General features: G+C 45.7%; 1 protein-coding gene across 1 annotated transcript in view; it reads left to right on the top strand.

The window, feature by feature from the left end:
* Positions 1-22,381, top strand: part of DNAH3 (dynein axonemal heavy chain 3) — a 594,186-nt gene that overhangs the window by 127,549 nt on the left and 444,256 nt on the right. The window contains exon 15 of the mRNA XM_075319752.1: positions 10,458-10,581. Coding sequence (XP_075175867.1) covers positions 10,458-10,581 — 124 coding nt within the window. The remainder of the gene's footprint in view (positions 1-10,457; positions 10,582-22,381) is intronic.

The raw sequence follows: 22,381 nt of genomic DNA, 5'->3' as shown, positions 1-22,381 counted from the left end.
ATGACAGAAGAGACATTCTAATTCTATTCAAGGTAAAAAAAAAACAACTAAATTTTGAATTATAAAATCAAATTTATGGACTTGGCATTCATGGGTGTTTGTGTTAGAGACCACCAAAGACATGCCTGCCGGAGGATGTAAACATATTAGCCAGCCGTGTCCTTATTCATTATTCAGAAATACATTAAAATATATCCACATACAATTGTGGCTGCGTTTGACCTTTCTGTTGGTTTTCTTTCCTCTTCTGCATTTCTATTTCATTGATTGCAGAACAAACGCCTTGTACTTTAAGCGATTGCCTCCTGGTGCTATATGAATAATCAAATGGATTATAAATAAAAACAAAATATTCTGTATTGATACATGTTATAATACATAACTGCAGGTATCGAGGCTCAAATATTCTGACCATCAAATCCTCTGGACAATTAAATAATTACATTTGGCTTCCCAGGTTGAGCTTCCTGCATATCGTTCCCATTAAACTCAAAGGTAACTACATTAAAGGAATTGTCCAAAAACTGTGATTACTGTATTGTAAAAAAAACCAAACCTATAAAAATATACTTCAATTAAAAAAATCCCTACCCTTCTCTCTACACTAACTTCCTATGTTTTTGTTTTACATTTGATGACTTTTTATTTTAGTGTCCCAGCATGCACTGGAGATTCTCAAACAAGATATATTGCTCGCGGCTGGTGTAGGGGCAGCGAGCAGGATTAGTGGACCCACTGGACCACAGGGGGGATCTGGGCTTACCCCTTAGTGGGGGGAGCTTATCTAAGCGCCCACCACGAGGCAGACGCCAGGTACCACTCCCAGGGCAGTGATCGTAACTGTGGCAACTGACTCCCAGGATAGGTGACAGACAGGTACAGGTGGGGGTGACTGAGGCAGGCTAGAATGGTGGGCACGGCAGGGATAGACAGGTATGGGAAGGCAGGAACTGGAGACGGACACAGGGATAACAAGACAGGAGTTCAGGACCTGACAACTAGCTAGGTAGCAGACTGGAGACTGACTGACTGACTAACTAGAGGCGCTGCGCAGGCACCTCCCCTAATGGGAGGATGCCTTAAATACATAGTGCCTCTCAGCCACAGGCTGAAAGGCATTGCCTGGAAATAACACGCTGGGCTTTAAGAGGAGGTCCAGTGTGTGCATTTCTTAGGTACACTTATGGGAACCCTGTGCAGCATGTACAGGGTCTGGGAGGGGAAGGAGGCAGCAGCACACGTAGATGGTCAGGGAAGGACGCAACCTGACCTAGGAGGTAAGTCGGCGTCTATGCAGAGACGCCGGCGATACACAAGATCTCATCACGGGTCAAGGGGCTGGCACTGGAGTCACTGCAGCTGATGACGGACTCACTCTGAAAGGGATCGTCATCTGGGACCAGGGTCTGGGCTATTTTCATCTATACTAAGCATGCACCGGTTGTAAATATTGACGCATGCTCAATATGCTGTCTCTGCTTGCCAATGGATTACTTACAGTGCACACTAATGGTAAGCTTCCTCACTGCTTCTAAAGAGAAGGGGCTAGCCGACAGGAGAGCGCTCTCCCTCAGGCATTCACAAATGCTCTTCTGGATGAATGGGCAAAAATTCCCATGGATACCTCCAAAATCTTGTAGAAAGTCTTCCCAGAATAGTGGGAGCTGATGTACCTGCAAAGGTGGGACCAACTCCCTATATTAATGCATATAATTTACATTGCGAGTCCCAATGGGGACTGTTATAATGATATCTGTAAAGCGCTGATGGCACTCTATCAGCAAGCATAATAAATAAATTTATAATAGATGTATTGAGAATGGGAATTCATAAAAGGTAATTTAAGTGTAATGTACAGGTTTCGCAATACTTTTGTCTATATAGTGTATTTTAGATCTATCTATCTATCTATCTATCTATCCATCTATCAGTAGAAAATGAAGCAGCTCAAAAAATAATATAACTAAAGAATGTATGTCTGGAACACCAATGGTGTGAACAGGGTGCAAGACTCAAAAATATACCACTAAACAATAGGATAAAGAGTTGCACACCAGTCACAATGTATAAGGGAATAATGAAAAGCATAACTGCTATAGGAATACTAGACTGAAAAATACATTGGACTATCTGAAATAAGTGAAAAACATGAAAATGGTATCTGCATAACTGCAATGAAAAATAGGAATGAGAGATATTTAGCCATTGTACTGATCAATGCAAAGGAGCCCCAAAACCAAACGCCAAGGTAATCTCTATTTTTGGGGTCCCTAACCTATGTGTAACCTCACCTTCAGTTAAAAACTTGCTCTGTATGGGAAGCAAGGGACCAAGCTATATGTGTGTGAAATAAGACACATGGCTATGGGTGGGGCAGGGCTCTCAGACAAAGCTATAGCTTGGTCCCTTGCTTCCCATACAGAGCAAGTTTTTAACTGCAGGTGAGGTTACACATAGGTTAGGGACCCCAAAAATAGAGATTACCTTGGCGTTTGGTTTTGGGGCTCCTTTGCATTGATCAATACAATGGATAAATATCTCTCATTCCTATTTTTCATAGCAGTTATGCAGATACCATTTTCATGTTTTTCACTTATTTCAGATAGTCCATTGTATTTTTCAGTCTAGTATTCCTATAGCAGTTCTGCTTTTCATTATTCCCCTATACATTGTGACTGGTGTGCAACTCTTTATCATATTGTTCAAAAAAATAATATACACAGTGCTAAAGCCGCCTGGACAAATCATTCCTTAATCCACTAGACATATAAAAGGAAAATGAGAGTTAGAAGAGTTAAAACTTTTTCAGCAATTTCTAATTTTTCCAACAAAATTTACAAAACCATTTTTTAGGGACCACATCACATTTGAAGTGACTTTGAGAAACGTATGTGGCAGAAAATACCCAAAAATGACACCATTTTAAAAACAGCACCCCTCTAATTGCTCAAAAAAACATTCAATAAGTTTACTAACCCTTTAAGTGCTTAAGCAATGTGGAAGGAAAAAAATTAAAATTTATTTTTTCCCGCAAAAATGTTATTTTATCCCCAAATTTTTAATTTTCACAAGGGTAACAGGTGAAAATGGACCATACAATTTCTTGTGCAATTTCTCCTGAGTACACAGATACCTTATATGTGGAGGAAATCTACTGTTTGGGCGCACGGCAGAGCTCTGAAGGGAAGGAGCGCCATTTGACTTTTAGAACTCAAAATGGGCTGGAATCATTAACAGACACCATGTTGTGTTTGCTGAGTTATTGATGTGTTTAAAAGAGAACCCCCCCCCCCCCCACAAGTGACCCCATTTTGGAAACTAGACCCCTCAGGGAATTTCACAAGGTGTGTTGTGAGCAACTTGAACCCGCAGCTGATTTACAAAATTTTAAAAAGTTGAGCTGTGAAAATAAAAAATCACATTTTCCCCACAAAAATGTTGCTTTAGCCCAAATTTTTTTTATTCTAACAAGGATAACAAGAAAAAAATGGACAACACAATTTGTTTTGCAATTTCTCCTGATTACACCAATACCCCATATTGTGGTGGAAAATTACTGTTTTAGTGTTTGGACACACGGCAGGGCTCAGATGTGAAGGAGCACTATTTGAACACAAATTTGGCAGGAATAAACTACTGCAGGCACCATGACGCATTTGAAGAGGGCTATGGTGTCAAAACCATAGAAACCACCTTCATGTGACCCCATTTTGGAAAGTACGTCTCTAGAGGAATCTGTTTAGGGGTGTAGCTGATATAGAGGATTCAGAAAATTGTGTAACATTGGGCTGCGGAAATGAAAAGTTAAACTTTTTTCAATAATGCACTGTTTTAATCCCAAGTTTTCAATTTTCAAAAGGCTATTAGCAGGAAATGGACCCCATATTTGGTTGCCTAATTTCTCCCAAGTTCTCCATTTTTTGGGCACATAATATTTTTTGATCACTCCAATATTTATTTGGCAAAATGAAAAAAAAAACCGGGCAATTAAGGAAGGTTTTTTTGTTTGTTTTATGCCATTCCGTGTGTAGTAAAATTGATAAGACAGTTTTATTCTTCGGGTCAGTACGATTACAGCGATACCATATTTATATTGTTTTTTTATGTTTTGCTGGTTTTGAACAATAAAAACTGCTTTATAGAAAAAAAAAAGCGCTGATCGGACTTGAGACGGATCTCTCTCCCTCTCCTAAATGTTGTGATCAATATCGATTGTCACATTTACCAGGTTAAACCAACAGGGATGGTGCAGGATGGTGTAACTTTATCAGTACCACCAAAATCATTTGAACAGCAAAGAGGCTACAGAACCAGAAAGATCTCAAATATTCTGTGCAGATGAAATCCCTTCCGAGAAATAAGATAGTCAGCCGGGGTACAAGAAAAAAAACTTAACTTTTAATACCGTATATTCCTTAAAAGAAGCCGGAGATCCCAACCTCAAATAAAATGTTATCTTAAAATGTCCAAAACAACACACAAATCCCCTCATCATGTAGGGGAGAGGGGGTTTCAACGGCCAGAAGGTCACTTCAATAACAATCTGGTAAGCTGACCACTGCAATTCTACAAAAACAGGGCCGCTACCAACAGGATATGGACCACCTCAGTACCACTGGGTCACAAAAATCACTGCTTCAATATATGGAGAAAGTGGAATGGTCTCACCCAGAAACGATTCATCCACCTTTTCTCTAGAGGATCCTCATAGCACTCAGGGCGTCCCAATGGTCCTTGCATGGACTGAGCATATGGTCCCCTTATTAGGAAATGAGGTCCTGGTATCCCCGTTCTCCCGACGCGTTTCCTACACTTAGTATTCGTCAGGGGAGTAAAACAACACACACCAGTCCTAAAATCACATGGACGACTGGGCGGGACATGCTGAAAACAAAAAAGATATATAATCAAAGTACTGAAAATAAAGGATCATGATATCCAGCAAACCGCTAGGAAGATAGCTGACAAAGACTCACCAAGCGGCAGCAGCGGGCCTTCCAAACTGCTGTGCACCGCTCTGCTGCGCCCGCCATTTTTTAAATTCTTAATCAGCTGCCTGCGTGTGACGCTGCATCCACGCCGCCCCTCTCTTCCGGGACGCACAGTGGAACGCACGCTTGAGGCGCACACGTCACTGATTGTGACGTTGTCAGTGCATGTGCAGATACTCACTACCACAGAGGGCACTGAGACATGCGAATCGTCACGCCTCCTCACACAGTGTAGGAGGACTTTTACCCATGCGCGTCAGGCTATCGCAGCGCTCAATACAATAAACAGTCTGCATTAGGCGCTGCATCGGCTCCAATGACTTAGAGCCGAGTATGTGAGAAGGCAGACAAAGCTGCCACTCACAAAGATACCAGATGTACGGCGAATTACCAAAAACCTAGAGACCCAAGGGGATTCATAAATAGCAAAAGAGGGAAAAGAAGAGAGAGAAACAGGAAGAGAGAGGGAGAGAAACAAAAGAAAGAAAGGTCTAGAACATTGGGCAACACCAGGTGACCCATTCCTAAGGAAGGGGGTGTTTTGGAGAATCTTAAGGAGGAGGAGAACACTGGAGAACGGGCCCCCAAAAAAGGGTGGGGAAGGGGGTGGGGTTGGGGGAGGTTTGTCTAAAAAGGAGACTATGCGGTAAAGGAAGAGAGGCCCTACTATTACCACCACCACTATGCCTGACTAAATATGGGCTGGCCCCTACCTAACAGCAGAGGTCGGCACCCTAGAAAGACGGTGTGTGGCGCCCCTGCTCGTACGACGGCTGGCCCTCCTAGCTACCACTGACCTCAAAATTACAAAAAGGGTGCGAAGGAAAGGGTTTCATTAAGACCTTGGGGGCTAACAGTTTTCAACCTGAAGATTCAGCCTCACGCTGAAGGATCCTCTTATTCCAATCCCCACCCCGTCTAAGTGGAGGGATCATGTCAATACCCTGAAAGAAAATGCAGTCCAAATTTCCACAATGCATGGCATTAACATGCCGTGCCAGCGGGGTATCATTTTTGAGCCTAAGGTCCCTTAGGTGCTCACCACCGTGAGCACTTACCTTCTGGCCGTTGAAACCCCCTCTCCCTTACATGCTGAGGGGATTTGTGTGTTGTTTTGGCCATTTTAAGATAACATTTTATTTGAGGTTGGGATCTCCGGCTTCTTTTAAGGAATATATTAAAAGTTAAGTTTTATTTCTTATACCCCGGCTGACTGTCTTACTTATTGATGTGGTACTGTACCAGTAGCTAAAAATATTTTGAATTGCAGTGGTCAGCTTACCAGATTGTTGAATTGCATGGTCAGCTTACCAGATTGTTGAATTGCAGTGGTCAGCTTACCAGATTGTTTGAATTGCATGGTCAGCTTACCAGATTGTTGAATTGCAGTGGTCAGCTTACCAGATTGTTTGAATTGCAGTGATCAGCTTACCAGATTGTTATTACCATATGCTCAGTCCATGCAAGGACCATTGGGACGCCCTGAGTGCTATGAGGATCGTCTAGAGAAAAGGTGGATGAATCGTTTCTGGGTGAGACCATTCCACTTTCTCCATATATTGAAGCAGTGATTTTTGTGACCCAGTGGTACTGAGGTGGTCCATATCCTGTTGGTAGCGGCCCTGTTTTTGTAGAATTGCAGTGGTCAGCTTACCAGATTGTTATTGAAGTGACCTTCTGGCCGTTGAAACCCCCTCTCCCCTACATGATGAGGGGATTTGTGTGTTGTTTTGGCCATTTTAAGATAACATTTTATTTGAGGTTGGGATCTCCGGCTTCTTTTAAGGAATATATTAAAAGTTAAGTTTTATTTCTTGTACCCCGGCTGACTATCTTACTTATTGATGTGGTACTGTACCTGTAGCTAAAAATATTTATACCTTCCGAAAAATACTACACATATTAGAAATCAGGAGAATGTGAATAGCTGCAAATATTTTATCATTTAGGCTACTTTCACACTTGCGTTGAACGGTATCCGTTGCATTGCGTTGTGTAACGGATGCAACGGATGTGTTGCATATAGTGACACAACGGATGCAACGGATGCTGCAAAACAACGCAATTCGTTTTGATTTTTTTTTTTTTTTTTTCCCGGTTTTACCAGCGGCAGACTATAGTGAACGATCAGCTGATCGTTCCCTGCAGCCGGCCGCTGGGTGATCAGCTGATTGCTCCCTGCAGCCGGCTGCCGGGTGATCAGCTGATCGCTCCCTGCAGCCGGCCGCCGGGTGATCAGCTGATCGCTGTCACTTGCCGGCGCCCGGGCATGCCGGCGGGCGGGCGCTCAGCTGAGCGCTGTGACTTGCCGGCGGCCGGGCATGCTGGTGGCCGGTCATTCAGCTGAGCGCTGTCGCTTGCCGACGGCCGGGCGCTCAGCTGAACGTTCGGCCACCGCGAGCCAAAATAAAGTTTGATTTAAAAAAAAAAAAAAAAAAAAAAAAAAAAAAAGAGCATGCGCAGTGAAATCCAGAGGATTCCGCTGCTCAAAATAACGTTACATGCTGCGTTCCTCCCGCTGGGCGGAAGCAACGGAGCGTCGCCCAGCGGAAGCAACGCAGCTCCTTTTGGTACAATCCGTCAACCATACAAGTCTATGGGAAACAGCGGAATCCGTTAACGGATTCCGCTGTTTCCCAAAAGGGCGGATTGTAACGGAAGGAAAATAACGCAAGTGTGAAAGTACCCTTACTAAAAATGTGTGCATATACAGTACAGACCAAACGTTTGGACACACCTTCTCATTCAAAGAGTTTTCTTTATTTTCAATACTCTGAAAATTGTTGATTCACATTGAAGGCATCAAAACTATGCATTAAAACATGTGGAATGACATACTTAACAAAAAAGTGTGAAACAACTGAAAATATGTCTTATATTCTAGGTTTTTCAAAGTAGCCACCTTTTGCTTTGATTACTGCTTTGCACACTCTTGGCATTCTCTTGTTGAGCTTCAAGAGGTAGTCACCGGAAATGGTTTTCCAACAGTCTTGAAGGAGTTCCCAGAGATGCTTAGCACTTGTTGGCCCTTTTGCCTTCACTCTGCGGTCCAGCTCACCCCAAACCATCTTGATTGGGTTCAGGTCTGGTGACTGTGGAGACCAGGTCATCTGGCGTAGCACCCCATCACTCTCCATCTTAGTCAAATAGCCCTTACATAGCCTGGAGGGGCGTTTGGGGTCATTGTCCCGTTGAAAAATAAATGATGGTCCAACTAAACGCAAACCGGATGGAATAGCATGCCGCTGCAAGATGCTGTGGTAGGCATGCTGGTTCTGTATGCCTTCAATTTTGAATAAATCCCCAACAGTGTCACCAGTAAAGCACCCCCACACCATCACACCTCCTCCTCCATGCTTCACGGTGGGAACCAGCCATGTAGAGTCCATCCGTTCACCTTTTCTAGTGGTTGGATCCAAAAATCTCAAATTTGGACTCATCAGACCAAAGCACAGATTTCCACTGGTCTAATGTCCACTCCTTGTGTTCTTTAGCCCAAACAAGTCTCTTCTGCTTGTTGTCTGTCCTTAGCAGTGGTTTCCTAGCAGCTATTTTACCATGAAGGCCTGCCGCACAAAGTCTCCTCTTAACAGTTGTTCTAGAGATGAGAAAGTGTGTCCAAACTTTTGGTCTGTACTGTAAATCATAATAAAAATTACAAAATATTTCCCCTAACAACAAAATAACAAAATCACAAATATTAAGACAATAAGTAGCCCTCTTCATAGGAATTCCATTCATCTTAAAGGAGACCTGTCAGGTGTTTCATGCTGCCTAAACCACAGGCAGCATGAATCACACCCTATCTGCACGATTGCAACAAAGTATGTTCTCTGAGACGCTCCATTGTTTCAGAGAAGTTATACTTTGAAGATCTCAGCACAGCTGCAGGTGATTGACAGGTCTCTCCCCATGTGCGCATGATGGAGAGACAATAATCTGGAGCGGCACTGGGAAGCTGTAAAATGCGTGTTCCAAGTTGTTCTCTAACATCCATATGAATTGTATATATTTAAGGTGGCCATGTGTTTCAATTAGTTAGCCACTTTATTACATGTTTATATACAGTATAGAATCTAGATAAAAAGTAATGAAAATATAGAAAATTATCAGAGACATTGCAAAAAAAGTGTCCAAATTTTATATTCTTCCATACCTCATAAATATATAAGAAAGTGATTAGAACTCACAAAAGAAGAAGCTTAATGGTAGTCATCCTATATATCCAATTGCATATCTGTCACGAGTGTGTCACGGCCTGATGTGATGTCGGAGGGATCCGCTTTAGTGCGCGCTTGTGATTTTACCTTGAGTTGGAGCGTATTTAATTCCATCCAGTACTGAAGGGGTTAAGGTTCATTAATATCCTGCAGCGATCTCACAGGTAGTTGTAATCTCAGCTGTAGCCACTCCCTTCTGCTATAAATATCCACTCCATAAGGGCACGTTATACGCTACGATATATCTATTGATATGTCGTCAGGGTCACATCGTTAGTGACGCACATCCGACATCGTTAGACATATCGTAGCGTGTGACAGCTACGAGCGTCTGTGATCGAGCAAAAATACTCACCTTATCGTTGCTCGTTGACACGTCGCTCATTTTCTAAAAATCGAACGTCCTTATGCGCGCCGGTTGTTCATCGTTCCCAAGGCAGCACACATTTCTCCGTGTGACACCCTGAGAACGATTAACTGCAGCTTACCTGCATCCTGCCGGCAATGCGGAAGGAGGTGGGCGGGATGTTACGTCCCGCTCATCTCCGCCCCTCCGCTACTATTGGCCGGCCGCTGTGTGACGTCGCTGTGACGCCGAACGTCCCTCCCCCTTCAGGAAGAGGATGTTCACCGCCCACAGCGAGGTTGTTTGGAAGGTAAGTGCGTGTGATGGGGGTTACCGACTTTGTGCGACACGGGCAACAAATGCAAGTGCGATGGCACGACATATCGACACATGTAAAGCAGGCTTTACTCCTCCCTATGCGGCTATAGTTCATACCTATGCTGTCTCGGTTTGAAACGCATAGAAACAATAAACTACTTGGATGGTACTTACCTGGCTTGTCCTCTTCACATTCTGCGCCTCTTGTCCATCAGCAGCGTTGATACTCGTATTTAACCCTTCTTATCCTGACATCCATTTCTGAGGGGCTGCAGCAGCCATGTCTTTGAGCATATTCCTAGGTTGCGGGTACACAACCCCCACCAGATGAGCACTCAGCGAATTTAGCAATATTGCTTTTCTTACAAATAAGACCCTATTGCGCTTGTCTTTTCTTTGGTGTCTTTAGTGTTGATTGTTGATGCTTTTATTGGGGGAGGAGGGGATAATGTCCTGTAATAATCCTTTATTTCTTTAGAAACCAATAGTCAGATTTATGATATCTTATATCTTTATTTTTCATTTTTTACAGTATTATTTTATATATAATTATATATATAATTAGTGTTTTATTTCTGGCAGATGATGACCTGAAGTTGAACAGCACAGTATTCCATTGGCCGGAACAGATAGAAACCGTATTTGAAGTCAATAACAACCGATTAATGGCCAGGAGAGACCAAGCTGAAGCTGATCTTCGGGATAGGTAAAAAAGATCACGGCTCAATTTTCCCAATCAAATAGGCAATGGAGGTAGGAAAGGTAACTTCTGTTCCTACCATGGGGAGTATATAGGGATGAGGGTGCCCCATAGAAAAGGTTTATAATGCACCCTTCTACATTCTAGTGCTTTGCCCTTGATATCTTCTTTCCATGATCTCTAGGTTCATTCTCCACACTCTTGTTGGCTAAAATGGTAGGACGGTGAGTGCAACCATTACGGTGATAACCACCTAGTAATATAAGGAACGCAACCCAACCGAGTTGCGCCTCACCGTTGAATTGATGCATGACCCTCATGACACCCTGGGTGTGCATCTGTAGTTAGAAAGAAAACTTTTACCCTATGTATTGGACCAAGTATTGTCATGCCATGTACAGGGAAGTACCAAGCGAGCAGCGGAAGGTAAAGGAGGGGGAGAGATTGTGACCCCTGACCAAATTTACTGCTGGTGCCTGGGGTCCCTCACCACCCTAGATAAGTTTCACACTTGTGCGCCGAGGCAGATACCTGACCCTAGGTATCCCTAGTGCTGGGCCCTAAATAGGGAATGGGTGGGATGAGCTCTTTGTCAACCCCACTAAACACTAAAGGCTGACACAAGAAGCACACACGGGGAAAAGCATGAACTACTTATCCATAGATGTCTCAGGAGTTCAGCAAAGCTTCAGCAATGATACTGCAAATGAGAGCAAGCCACCTGCTTGCAACCTGAGCTATAATTAACTAAATAATATCACCAGCACCAGTTCAGTGAAGAAAGGAGTATTTTAGCACTAAGGGAATACTGATGATCAGCAGCTGTGTGGAAGGCGAGCTCCTGTTGGGTCCAAAAGGGGGAGAGATGAATCCAGCAGGAAAGCTACCTATACCAATGAATACTGACAGCAGGAACAATGGAAAGTCAGGGAGTATTCTGCGCAGCCAAATGCTGTGACCTTCTTTGGCCAGAAACCACATGACTGTCTGTCAACCGTGACAAGTATACTCATCGCATCTCAGCCACGAGTTTTAGCAATTTCTAAATGTCAAATCAAAAATATACTTTTTTGCACTTGTATTTTCCGCTTTTAGTTTTGGGCTGACTCAACTGTACCTATAACTCTGAACACTTGTTATAGATTCTACCCAATGAATTGTTTTGGTGATTAAATACTTTATAAACAGAAGGTGAAAATGATTTTATGAAATGCACATAGTTGAAAATAGGTGTTAGAATCAAAAAGAATACAAAGAGAATTTGGGTCCTAATAGAGAAATAAAGAAAAGATCAATATGGACGTATTTTATCGGATACTGGTCTGAATTCTCAGGGGTCCCGATTTCTTCCATAATTGGCAGCGATATGGAGCTATTGATTCTAGGAGAGACAATTGAGACTGTACAGGAACTTTACGGTTATGATTTTTGGCTTATGGAAAAGAAACTTTCTGATTTTCATTTTTTTTTAAACTGGTTCAGATGGCCGTATTTTTTGATACGGAGTCTTTGAAAAATGTGTCTGTTCCCACAAGGCTATAAAATAAGATTTCAGCTTTTGTTAACTTGAATGTACTGGATGGGAGTGTTCTGGAGAAGAAACTAGACAGAACGAGCTATGGAGGGAAGAGGGAAAAAAACATCTGGCCCTTCTGTCCTGGCTGGAAAAAAACGGAGCTCATCAATAAGTGGTTGGCAAATATTTGGGCAACCTCTCATTAAATGTTGTAGTCCCCCGAATAAAAAAATGGAAGAAGCTGAAGTGTTGTGACAATTGCAGCCATGGTGCTTGGCTCTATTTGGAGGACTGTGGAGTGTTTTCCTTATTGTGTCTATTTTTCCCCTGTCTGTCTCCCTTTCCTTGTGTTGTATTATTGTAGTGGTGAGACTAGTGCTCTCGCCGGCCTTCTCACTAGCCAGTGGAGTTCAGGACAAGTGAGGGCTTAGGAACATGATGGGCTACGAAGGGAATGACTTGTATAGGGACGGCAGGGAACAGCTCCAGGTGAGTTCAGGAGGCAACCCTGCTCCCCTCTCCCTAGCACCCGTATTGTGTTTCCGGTGTGCCCTGTGTGTTACGACACTCACCGGGGGTTCTGTTATACCTGGGTGAACCCCAGTAGTCACTGCATGAAACTATTGTTTGGATACATCATCCATATCTGATTGGTGGGGTGCAACACCCAGCACAAGAAGCTGACAACCCTACAATCTTTGCTATGAGCCCCCACCTTATACTTTCCATGAAAATGAATCAGAAGTGGTGAGTTGCAATTTATAGCGGTCTTGTAGTTTTTGCAGAAACTTGTTCAAAACTTTTGTTTCAATCCAGTCCCGATTTTCAATTAGTGATAGGCTCCGCCTACACACATCCGGTCATAAAACGCGTCGTTCCGGGACAGCGCAGGAGAGTGGAAATTTTCACATTTCTACTATATAAAACACCTTTTAGTGCCCAGCTCACTTTATGTAGTGAAGGAGCTGTCAAATTGTGTCAGATCCATATTGATGGACACATCACTCACGAGCACCAGCAATACTGGCCGAATAACGAATAATGCGAATAGCGAATAGTAATGATTACACTCGCTCATCAGTGATCACTATTATAGACCTATTGGATAACATGGAATTTATGGTTGAATGTCTCTAGGCTGGGTCGCTTCCTCTCAATTTCATTTCCTACAGAAATTACTTAACTTACCTTTTTGGAACCAGTTTCTTATATCCATTTAGGCAGCCTCGATGTCTTCTCAATGTAAATAAGAAGGCAAACTAATAAATTATAACTGGAATAAATTTGAACGATTAGTTGTTTTAAAGAAAAAGGTGCGTTCACATGCTGCGTATTTCTGCATTTATGCAGCGCAGGACCTGGAGCAGGACCTTAAACAGCACCATGTGACCGGGCAACGTCACCGGTCATATGGTGCTTCCGGGTCCTAGAGCCCCCCCATAAACACATACTGTATACAGCCCCCCATAGGGCTCCCATATAATATACAGTCCACCCATAGCACTCCCATATCATATACAGCCCCTCCATAGGGCTCACATAATAGGAGCTCTATGGGGGGCTGTATCTCACATAAGGCCCCAAATAGGGCTCCCATATTCAGCCCCCCCTTCATATACAACAGCTCCCCAGACCCCCAGACTGTCTGATTTAATCTTTACATTTTTTTTTACTTGTGGCAGCAGCTCAGCCTCCCAGCAGTCTCCCCAGCTTGTGACTGTGCCGGCCGCTCTGCACTGCAGGACTCGACACAACGGGGCGCAGAGTGATGATGTCAATGTCATCACTCCAGTCCAGTCCTCGCTGTGCTGATTTGCAGTGCAGAGCGGCCGGCAAGCACTGAGGATGGGATTTTACAGCTCCTACTAGGAGCGGCTGCGGGAGCAGCGTTCAGCCTGCCCTGCGGTATTAGTGTGTGGCGGGTGCCGATGCACCATGCTGCCCTGTCCTCTCCTCACCACCCGCGCTGCCTGACGCACCCGCTACCTGATAGAGACAAGTCATAATAGGTGCGTGCCCCTGCTTCTAGGGGGGTGGGGGGCAGCTGCCCCCCCCTGCCCCTCACTGGGTACGCCCATGTAACCTGCTATGGAATTGGTTGTATCTTCAGTGCCCTAGATTGAGATATTATATTGCGTAGGACCAAGGTCGGGAAGAATATATTGCCCCCTAATAATAACTTAGTATAAAGAAATTGGTGTGCACTCTGCCCTAATAAGAAAAGGGGGTTGAGGTGCTAGTGAGCAATACCCTAATAATAACTGACAGTAAATATATTTTAGTCGAGGACTCATTTTCTTAACCTTCCACAACAGTTCAGAGTATTTAATTGTGTCTGTATATACAGTGCCTACAAGTAGTCTTCAACCCCCTGCAGATTTAGCAGGTTTGATAAGATGCAAATAAGTTAGAGCCTGCAAACTTCAAACCAGAGCAGGATTTATTAACAGATGCATGAATCTTACAAACCAACAAGTTATGTTGCTCAGTTAAATTTTAAGAAATTTTCAATATAAAAGTGTGGGTCAATTATTATTCAACCCCTAGGTTTAATATTTTGTGGAATAACCCTTGTTTGCAATTACAGCTAATAATCGTCTTTTATAAGACCTGATCAGGTCTCTGGAGTTATCTTGGCCCACTCCTCCATGCAGATCTTCTCCAAGTTATCTAGGTTCTTTGGGTGTCTCATATGGACTTTAATCTTGAGCTCCTTCCACAAGTTTTCAATTGGGTTAAGGTCAGGAGACTGACTAGGCCACTGCAACACCTTGATTTTTTCCCTCTTGAACCAGGCCTTGGTTTTCTTGGCTGTGTGCTTTGGGTCGTTGTCTTGTTGGAAGATGAAATGACGACCCATCTTAAGATCCTTGATGGAGGAGCGGAGGTTCTTGGCCAAAATTTCCAGGTAGGCCGTGCTATCCATCTTCCCATGGATGCGGACCAGATGGCCAGGCCACTTGGCTGAGAAACCCCACAGCATGATGCTGCTACCACCATGCTTGACTGTAGGGATGGTATTCTTGGGGTCGTATGCAGTGCCATCCAGTCTCCAAACGTCACGTGTGTGGTTGGCACCAAAGATCTCGATCTTGGTCTCATCAGACCAGAGAACCTTGAACCAGTCTGTCTCAGAGTCCTCCAAGTGATCATGAGCAAACTGTAGACGAGCCTTGACATGACGCTTTGAAAGTAAAGGTACCTTACGGGCTCGTCTGGAACGGAGACCATTGCGGTGGAGTACATTACTTATGGTATTGACTGAAACCAATGTCCCCACTGCCATGAGATCTTCCCGGAGCTCCTTCCTTGTTGTCCTTGGGTTAGCCTTGACTCTTCGGACAAGCCTGGCCTCGGCACGGGTGGAAACTTTCAAAGGCTGTCCAGGCCGTGGAAGGCTAACAGTAGTTCCATAAGCCTTCCACATCCGGATGATGCTCCCAACAGTGGAGACAGGTAGGCCCAACTCCTTGGAAAGGGTTTTGTACCCCTTGCCAGCCTTGTGACCCTCCACGATCTTGTCTCTGATGGCCTTGGAATGCTCCTTTGTCTTTCCCATGTTGACCAAGTATGATTAATTAGTCAGAAAAGGCTGGAAAAAGAGATAATTAAACCAAACATGTGAAGCTCATTGTTCTTTGTGCCTGAAATACTTCTTAATACATTAGGGGAACCAAACAGAATTCTGGTGGTTTGAGGGGTTGAATAATAAATGACCCTCTGAATAAACTTTTCACAATTTAAAAAAAAAAAAAGAAATAGACATTCTGTTGTGAGAAGTATTCCAGATAATATAGGCCGGATGCGCTGCATGGGGTAGGGACGATGAGAAACAACAGACTATTCCTCCAACTCTTATACCACACTTGTTAACAGTGATATGTCAAGGAATCCCATTGTGAATAGTCGCCTCTTCAGTGTCTGTAACTCTGAAGCCTTCCTGCCAGCAATCTACGGGATTGTATTATTTTTACTGGTTGAATAACTGAGCGATAGTACAGACAAGTAATTGAAAGCAAAACCTTGGTATTTGTCCAGAAAAAGAATTGCATCAATTACTTTTCTACTCTGTACCTGTATTTGTGAACCCTAGGGGTCTCGTGATTAATATGGTACAGTTGGCGGAGTAGGAAAGGAGACGAGAATGTACTGTAAGAACGAGCTGTAAACCAGGCACAGCGGTGCTCCGTACTTTGTCAAATAAGACTATAGTAATGAGATAAAGTTGGGGAGAAGGCGGACGATTTCTTTCGTCTTTGTTTGGCTTCAGTAAATCTAAATTAACAAAAAAAAAGTTTCAGTCATCGTTAAAGGCATTCTGCCATTTTGTGTATACAGCTCATATGCAGACCTATGGGCATGAGGTTGATGCAGCTACTTCTGTATTATGTTTCAGCGTATTTTTTGTCATGAGGTTTTTACAAACATCGACGACTGTCCTGGCGGTGTCCGGATCGGTGAAGACTACGGATTCTGGCACTCTGCTTGCTAACTTCTCTGATGTCTGTGTTCAGCTAAGGCAGACTCTGGCATTGACCCATGGACTTGTAGTACATAGTCAGGGTAGTAACAGTTAATCTCTGCTGGGCTGCTTGCTAGTCTCCTTTGATCACATTCTGTAGGAGAGCCAGTGACATTCACCTTCTTCCTATATATGCTAATTGGGCACTTCCTTTAATGCCAGCTATAGCTTCTCTATACTGGTCTGGTGAAGTGTTTTGATCCAGACTTTCTGGTGGTTGTAGTATTTCATTGCTGTAAGCAGTTCTGGTGTTAACACTCATTGCCCTTTTGTTGCTGCCTTACTTCTCTTGCTTTTCTCCTTAGTTTCTTAGTGCTTGTTCCTGTGATTTTTCAGTGTGTCTAAGTTTTGATGTTTCCCTGTCTGTCTTTATCTGTGTTTCCATCACACTCCTGCCCTTTCCTTCCCTGGGAGGAGATAATTTAGTTCTGGTCAGGAGAATATTAAGGTATGAGACTACTTCATCTCCACCATCAGAGGTACTCCAGAGGACTGGAATAGCCTAGGGTACTCCACTGTGGGGGACAGTATAGGAGCCCGTGTCCCTCACTATCCTACAGTCACATTGTGACATTTTTACTGCATAAATAGCAAAACCTTTTAGTTACATCTTATCACAGGAGTCACTGCCTGCACCGCCATATCAGTACCACCATGTACATGTGGAGCCCCATAATCTTCAGGTCGCCTCCGGGTCTTCAGGGACTTCACTTGTTGGGAATCTCCTGGCCACAGGTAAGTCAGATTGACTTCAATGGGAATCGTGACGCCACTCTCGGTAATTGCGGTCTGGGGCGACCGCCACTGCAGTTTAAAGAGCTTCTGGGGCTGATGGTAATACAGTCTGGTGTTATGGCCTCCCGAGAGTGAGGCTGGCCCCAGGGGCTTGGGTGTAAGTGTGTAGTACCACAGGTCGCAGAAGAACTCACACACAAACAGCAATGTCTTTCAGGGTTTTTTACTCACTTTTCTGGTGGTAGATGGGAGATACCCAGGCGATGCTATGCTGAACCAGGTGGAACCAGGTTTCCCTCAGGCTGAGATAAGGATGACTGCTGACTCGCCTTCCTGTGCCTTTGTTTCGGATCACCCCTGACTTGAAGTGTATCGTGGGATGCATCCAGGGAAGTCGCTGCTGCCGATCTCCCCTTTCTAACCCGTTTGCTGACAGCGTGGACCAAGGATAAGATGGCTCCAGGCTCGATCCTCCTTATGGGCAGCCTCGTTGCTGTTGATGCTGCGGGTTCTGTATGGTTGGTGTGGGGCTTCTTGTCCACCCCACCGGCAGGATTAAGCAGCTCCACTAAATAGATTTCTGCTCTGGGTTCCTGTACCCCGTGTGTGCGTTCATCACCAGGAGTTCCCGTACTCGACTCCGTACTTCTCCCTCTATTCAGGCGTCTTTCAAAGCAACTTTGTGGTGATGTTCTCCCCCGTCAACAGCCACTGCATGTGCAGGGTTTGACAGTGTCCTGCTCTACACCTCCAGACTCGGATGCTCCACTCCTACTCCTCTGACTGCCACTGCACAACTCCCTGTCTCCAGTCCCACTACCCACCACTAGCTGGGATGCGAGGGCCACACCCCCTCCCTGGGTCTGCCCAGGGGTCCCCTCTAAGCTGTGTGTGTGTCCTGGATACTTCGTGTTGTGTGTCCACACCCTAGTCAGCCTTTGGAAATACCTGTTTGTACTGACCCAGATGTGGGTGCAATACTCAGTGGCGTGTTATGATCCGGAACCATGGAAGACCACCACAAATCATTGGCAAAAGATGACAAGAGCATTGGCAACTAATCTGGCCGCCATCCCCTTACTAACCATCACAACTAGAAGTAGCCGAGGAGTGAACTAACATCCTGTGCACCGCGAACCCAGCCGGAGAACTAACTATCCTAAAGGTAGGAAAGATGAATAACTATCTGCCTCAGAAAATAGACAAGAATAGCAAGCCCCCCACATTCAAAGACTGCGGTGATATTTCGAAAAACACAATACACAGATAGATGACAGGATTAGCAAAAGGTGAGGCCCCCGCTGACTAAAATAGGAAAGGACAGGAAAGGGACTGATGGTGGCCAGAGAAAAACCCTGCAAAATACCAACTTCCTGATAGTACAAAAAGGCCCTCAGATCGCTCGATCTGAACTCCGTCCTATACCAGGTGCCCTTGTCATACCAATGAACAGAAAACAAGAATTATAACAAATTCAACAAGCCACAAACACATGGACCCAAAGGAGCTATACTCCACACAGAACTGCAGGGAGTTCCTCAACAATCCACTGAGGGGGAAAATCCCTGGAAGGAAATAAACTGAAACCAACCACAACAAATGACAAACCCAGATAAGCAAAAAACCAGACAATAAATAAAGAGCAAGCACCTATCTGGAGTAGATGTGGTGTAAAGCAGGATTAAGCAGGCTGGAGATACAAAGAACAACTGACATCCGGCAACAGCCTGCAATCAGACCAGGACTTAAATAAGCAGAGAGTTAGCAAAGGAAACACCCTCTGCACAACACACCTGGTCCAAGTCCAAACCATTCCTGGCCACCAGAGGGAGCCTCCCAGCAGCCAAAACATAACTAACATTCACAACAGTGGCGCCTGACCACGTCAGGGGCGCCACATTCCCCCTTAGTTACCAACAGCACGTCCTCGGGCTGTAAAGACAAAAAGGTTTGAATGCATAAAACATCATAAAACAGTATAAAACACTGTACAACACCCCAGGTACCACTTTTCACCACCCTCCACCCACAAGTCCATTAACCCAACCAAAACCCTCTGATCTTCTTTTTCTTGGGCTGGTGGTTAAGGGTAAGCCCCTCCTCAGTTAAGCCGCGTCTTCGGCCACTTCTGGCATGATGTAGAGGCGGCGTTCTCGGTCACTTCAGACACGGTACCCTCTTCTTTGTGGTGGAGAGCCAGGCCCCATAAACAGGCGTGCTCCCTTGTCGTAGGCAGGCCAGACCCCATAAACAGGCGTGCTCTGGTGTGGGTACCTCTTGAGGTAACTATAAACACTGCGAGAGTTTGTGGCTATAGGCAATTCATAGCCTATGGTCCTTAGTATAAATGCACAAATAAGGTGCAAAGAATTTTTCAAAGGGTTCTCACAATAGTTCTTGTGGGCACATTCTCTTGAACTTTTCTTCAACGTTGCAGAACTGGTAACTTTAACTTTGCTGTACTCTTTACTTTACATGGACTTTCTCCTTGCATAACCAGGGCTCTTGCCTGTAGGGCTTTGACACCTGGAGGTTTCTGTGTCTTCCTCTGTAGTGCTTGCTGTATCTTTATCTTGTTCTGTGTCTTTATCTTGTTCTGTGTCTGTTTCTTGTTGTGGGTGTTTTTCTTGCTGTGGGGACTTGGTGGAAGCTGCTGGGCTGTAGCTGGAGCTCCTTGGGCATGGCACTACGTCCAGTGCATACCAGCCTCATTCGCCTTGGTGTCTGGTAAACTCTACTAGGTTTCCCTTGTGTAGATCATGACCAGGGTGTCCTCTGGGTAGATGGAACCGGACATCTCTTCGACTTACAAAAATTCCCTCCTTGATGCCAGGCGCCACTATAAAGCCATAGCCAGTTTTCAGGTTGAATTCCTCAACCACTCCGCGGTAGAGAGGACCTCTAACCTGGTGCTGGGCTTTCCTGAGGGACTGTTTTTCCTGCAGATCTCGGGCTGTCACTTCTTCCTTCTGCCTGTCTGGAACAGGCTGCACAGGGGGTGGTCTCGCTCTCGTGCGGCGCCGTACTCTGCTGGCTGGCCTCCGCATTACTGCCACCTCGCTGTCTGCAGGCTCCCAGGTCACATGCAGGCTGGGCATCAAGATTGTCAGCTCTTTTCGGCCGGGGGTGTCGGAAACTCTTCCCAGCGGGAGTAGGGCAACAGCACAACCTCCGGGCCTCCCTTGCTTCCCAAGGGTGCTGCATCTTCTCCGGCTGTTCAGGAATTGGCACTGCAGCCTCCAGGCCTCTCCTCCTCCTTAGTGATCTTGAGCACTCCTCTGGTTGCTCCGTTAGCAGCGCTGGGGATAGGCGTTCATCAGAAGGCAAGGGCGGTGGGCTTTCTTTAGCCGCAGAAGTTGCTGGGACCTCTCCGGGTCCAGGTGACTGCCTGGGGACTATATATCTGTCCACCAGGTCTTTGGAGAGACGTGCGCTCAGCTCCTCTTTGAGCCGCAGGAATTCTGGGTCTTCTCCCGGCAGGGACGCAGGACCCGGTTCTTTGGTCGGTGGCTGGGGCACGGTGGCTGCCTCTGCTTTGCAGGCTGGAGTAGACGGCGTTGCAGCCTGGTCTGGTCTGGCCGGACGGGACGCTGCTGTGGCCTGCTCTGGTCTGGCCGGATGTAGCGGGGCTGCACTGGGCGTCTCAGCAGGAACCGCGGGCATCGCAGCATGGACTTCAGCGGGCATCGCTGCAGGAGTCGCTTACGGTGACTGCGCCGGCAGGGTCAGCGTACCCGGGCAGGCAGGGGCAGCGTGGGACTCACCCAAAGACATCAACATCGGGGTCTGGGTGGTCATCTCCCGGCGTGGCACTTGTCGCGCGGTGCACCACTCGTAGGCCCGAACCGCTGGAGCCATCTCCCGGAGTTCTGAGCACCCTTCCATCACCTGCTGCATTATTCTCGCTTGCAGACGGTCGCAGAACTGGGCGAGCTCCCAGTCCCACCAGGCAGCAGAGCCTGGTTCTGGTTCACAGCGCGCGGATGCCATTCTTTTTGTGTCGCTGCTCACCAGGTTCTCTCTACATCTACTCAGTTTCGTTTCTTGCAGCAGACTCCTGGCTTCCCGCCGTCTCGGGACAGATCCGCCCTCATCCTCTTCGCTCGCGGGCTCAGCATTCTCTCGCCACACCCCTTCATGGGCGGCAACTTCTTCTAGCGCGGGCTGCTGTTGTTTCTTGGCGCGCTTTCTTTGGTGGCAACATGGCGGCGCTTCAAATTTTTCAAACGGACCGCCAAAGCACATGATCACCTGTCTGAACAGGTCTAGTCCTGATCCTGTTTGTGACGCCAGGATGTGGAGCCCCATAACCTTCAGGTCGCCTCCGGGTCTTCAGGGACTTCACGTGTTGGGAATCTCCTGGCCACAGGTAAGTCAGGTTGACTTCAATCAGGCTCAGGCTGAGATAAGGATGACTGCTGACTCGCCTTCCTGCATCTTTGTTTCGAATCACCCCTGACTTGAAGTGTATCGTGGGATGCGTCCAGGGAAGTCGCTGCTGCCGTTCTCCCCTTTCTGACCCGTTTGCTGACAGCGTGGACCAATGGTAAGATGGCTCCAGGCTCGATCCTCCTTATGGGCCCCCTCGTTGCTGTTGATGCTGCGGGTTCTGTATGGTTGGTGTGGGACTTCTTGTCCACCCCACCGGCAGGATTAAGCAGCTCCACTAAATAGATTTCTGCTCTGGGGCCCTTTTTCCCACGTGTGTGCGTTCATCACCAGGAGTTCCCGTACTCGACTCCGTACTTCTCCCTCTATTCAGGCGTCTTTCAAAGCAACTTTGTGGTGATGTTCTCCCCAGTCAACAGCCACTGCACGTGCAGTTTTGGATTATACAGCCACTATGTCATAGATTTATAAAGTAAGTACACCAGTCACATGCAGACTAGCCAGGAAGTGCAATAAGGCGTGGTGCAGATGTGATCTGTGTGCCTCAATACACCCTAATTTGAATAAGGCTCCAAAGTGTGATTTCTCAGCGCTAGGACATCAGATTACTAAACAATAGGCCTCATTTTTATCGTACTAGAATC

Source organism: Anomaloglossus baeobatrachus, chromosome 7 (assembly GCF_048569485.1).
Source record: "Anomaloglossus baeobatrachus isolate aAnoBae1 chromosome 7, aAnoBae1.hap1, whole genome shotgun sequence".
Taxonomy (NCBI): domain Eukaryota; kingdom Metazoa; phylum Chordata; class Amphibia; order Anura; family Aromobatidae; genus Anomaloglossus; species Anomaloglossus baeobatrachus.
This window is presented reverse-complemented; position numbering and strand designations above follow the sequence as displayed.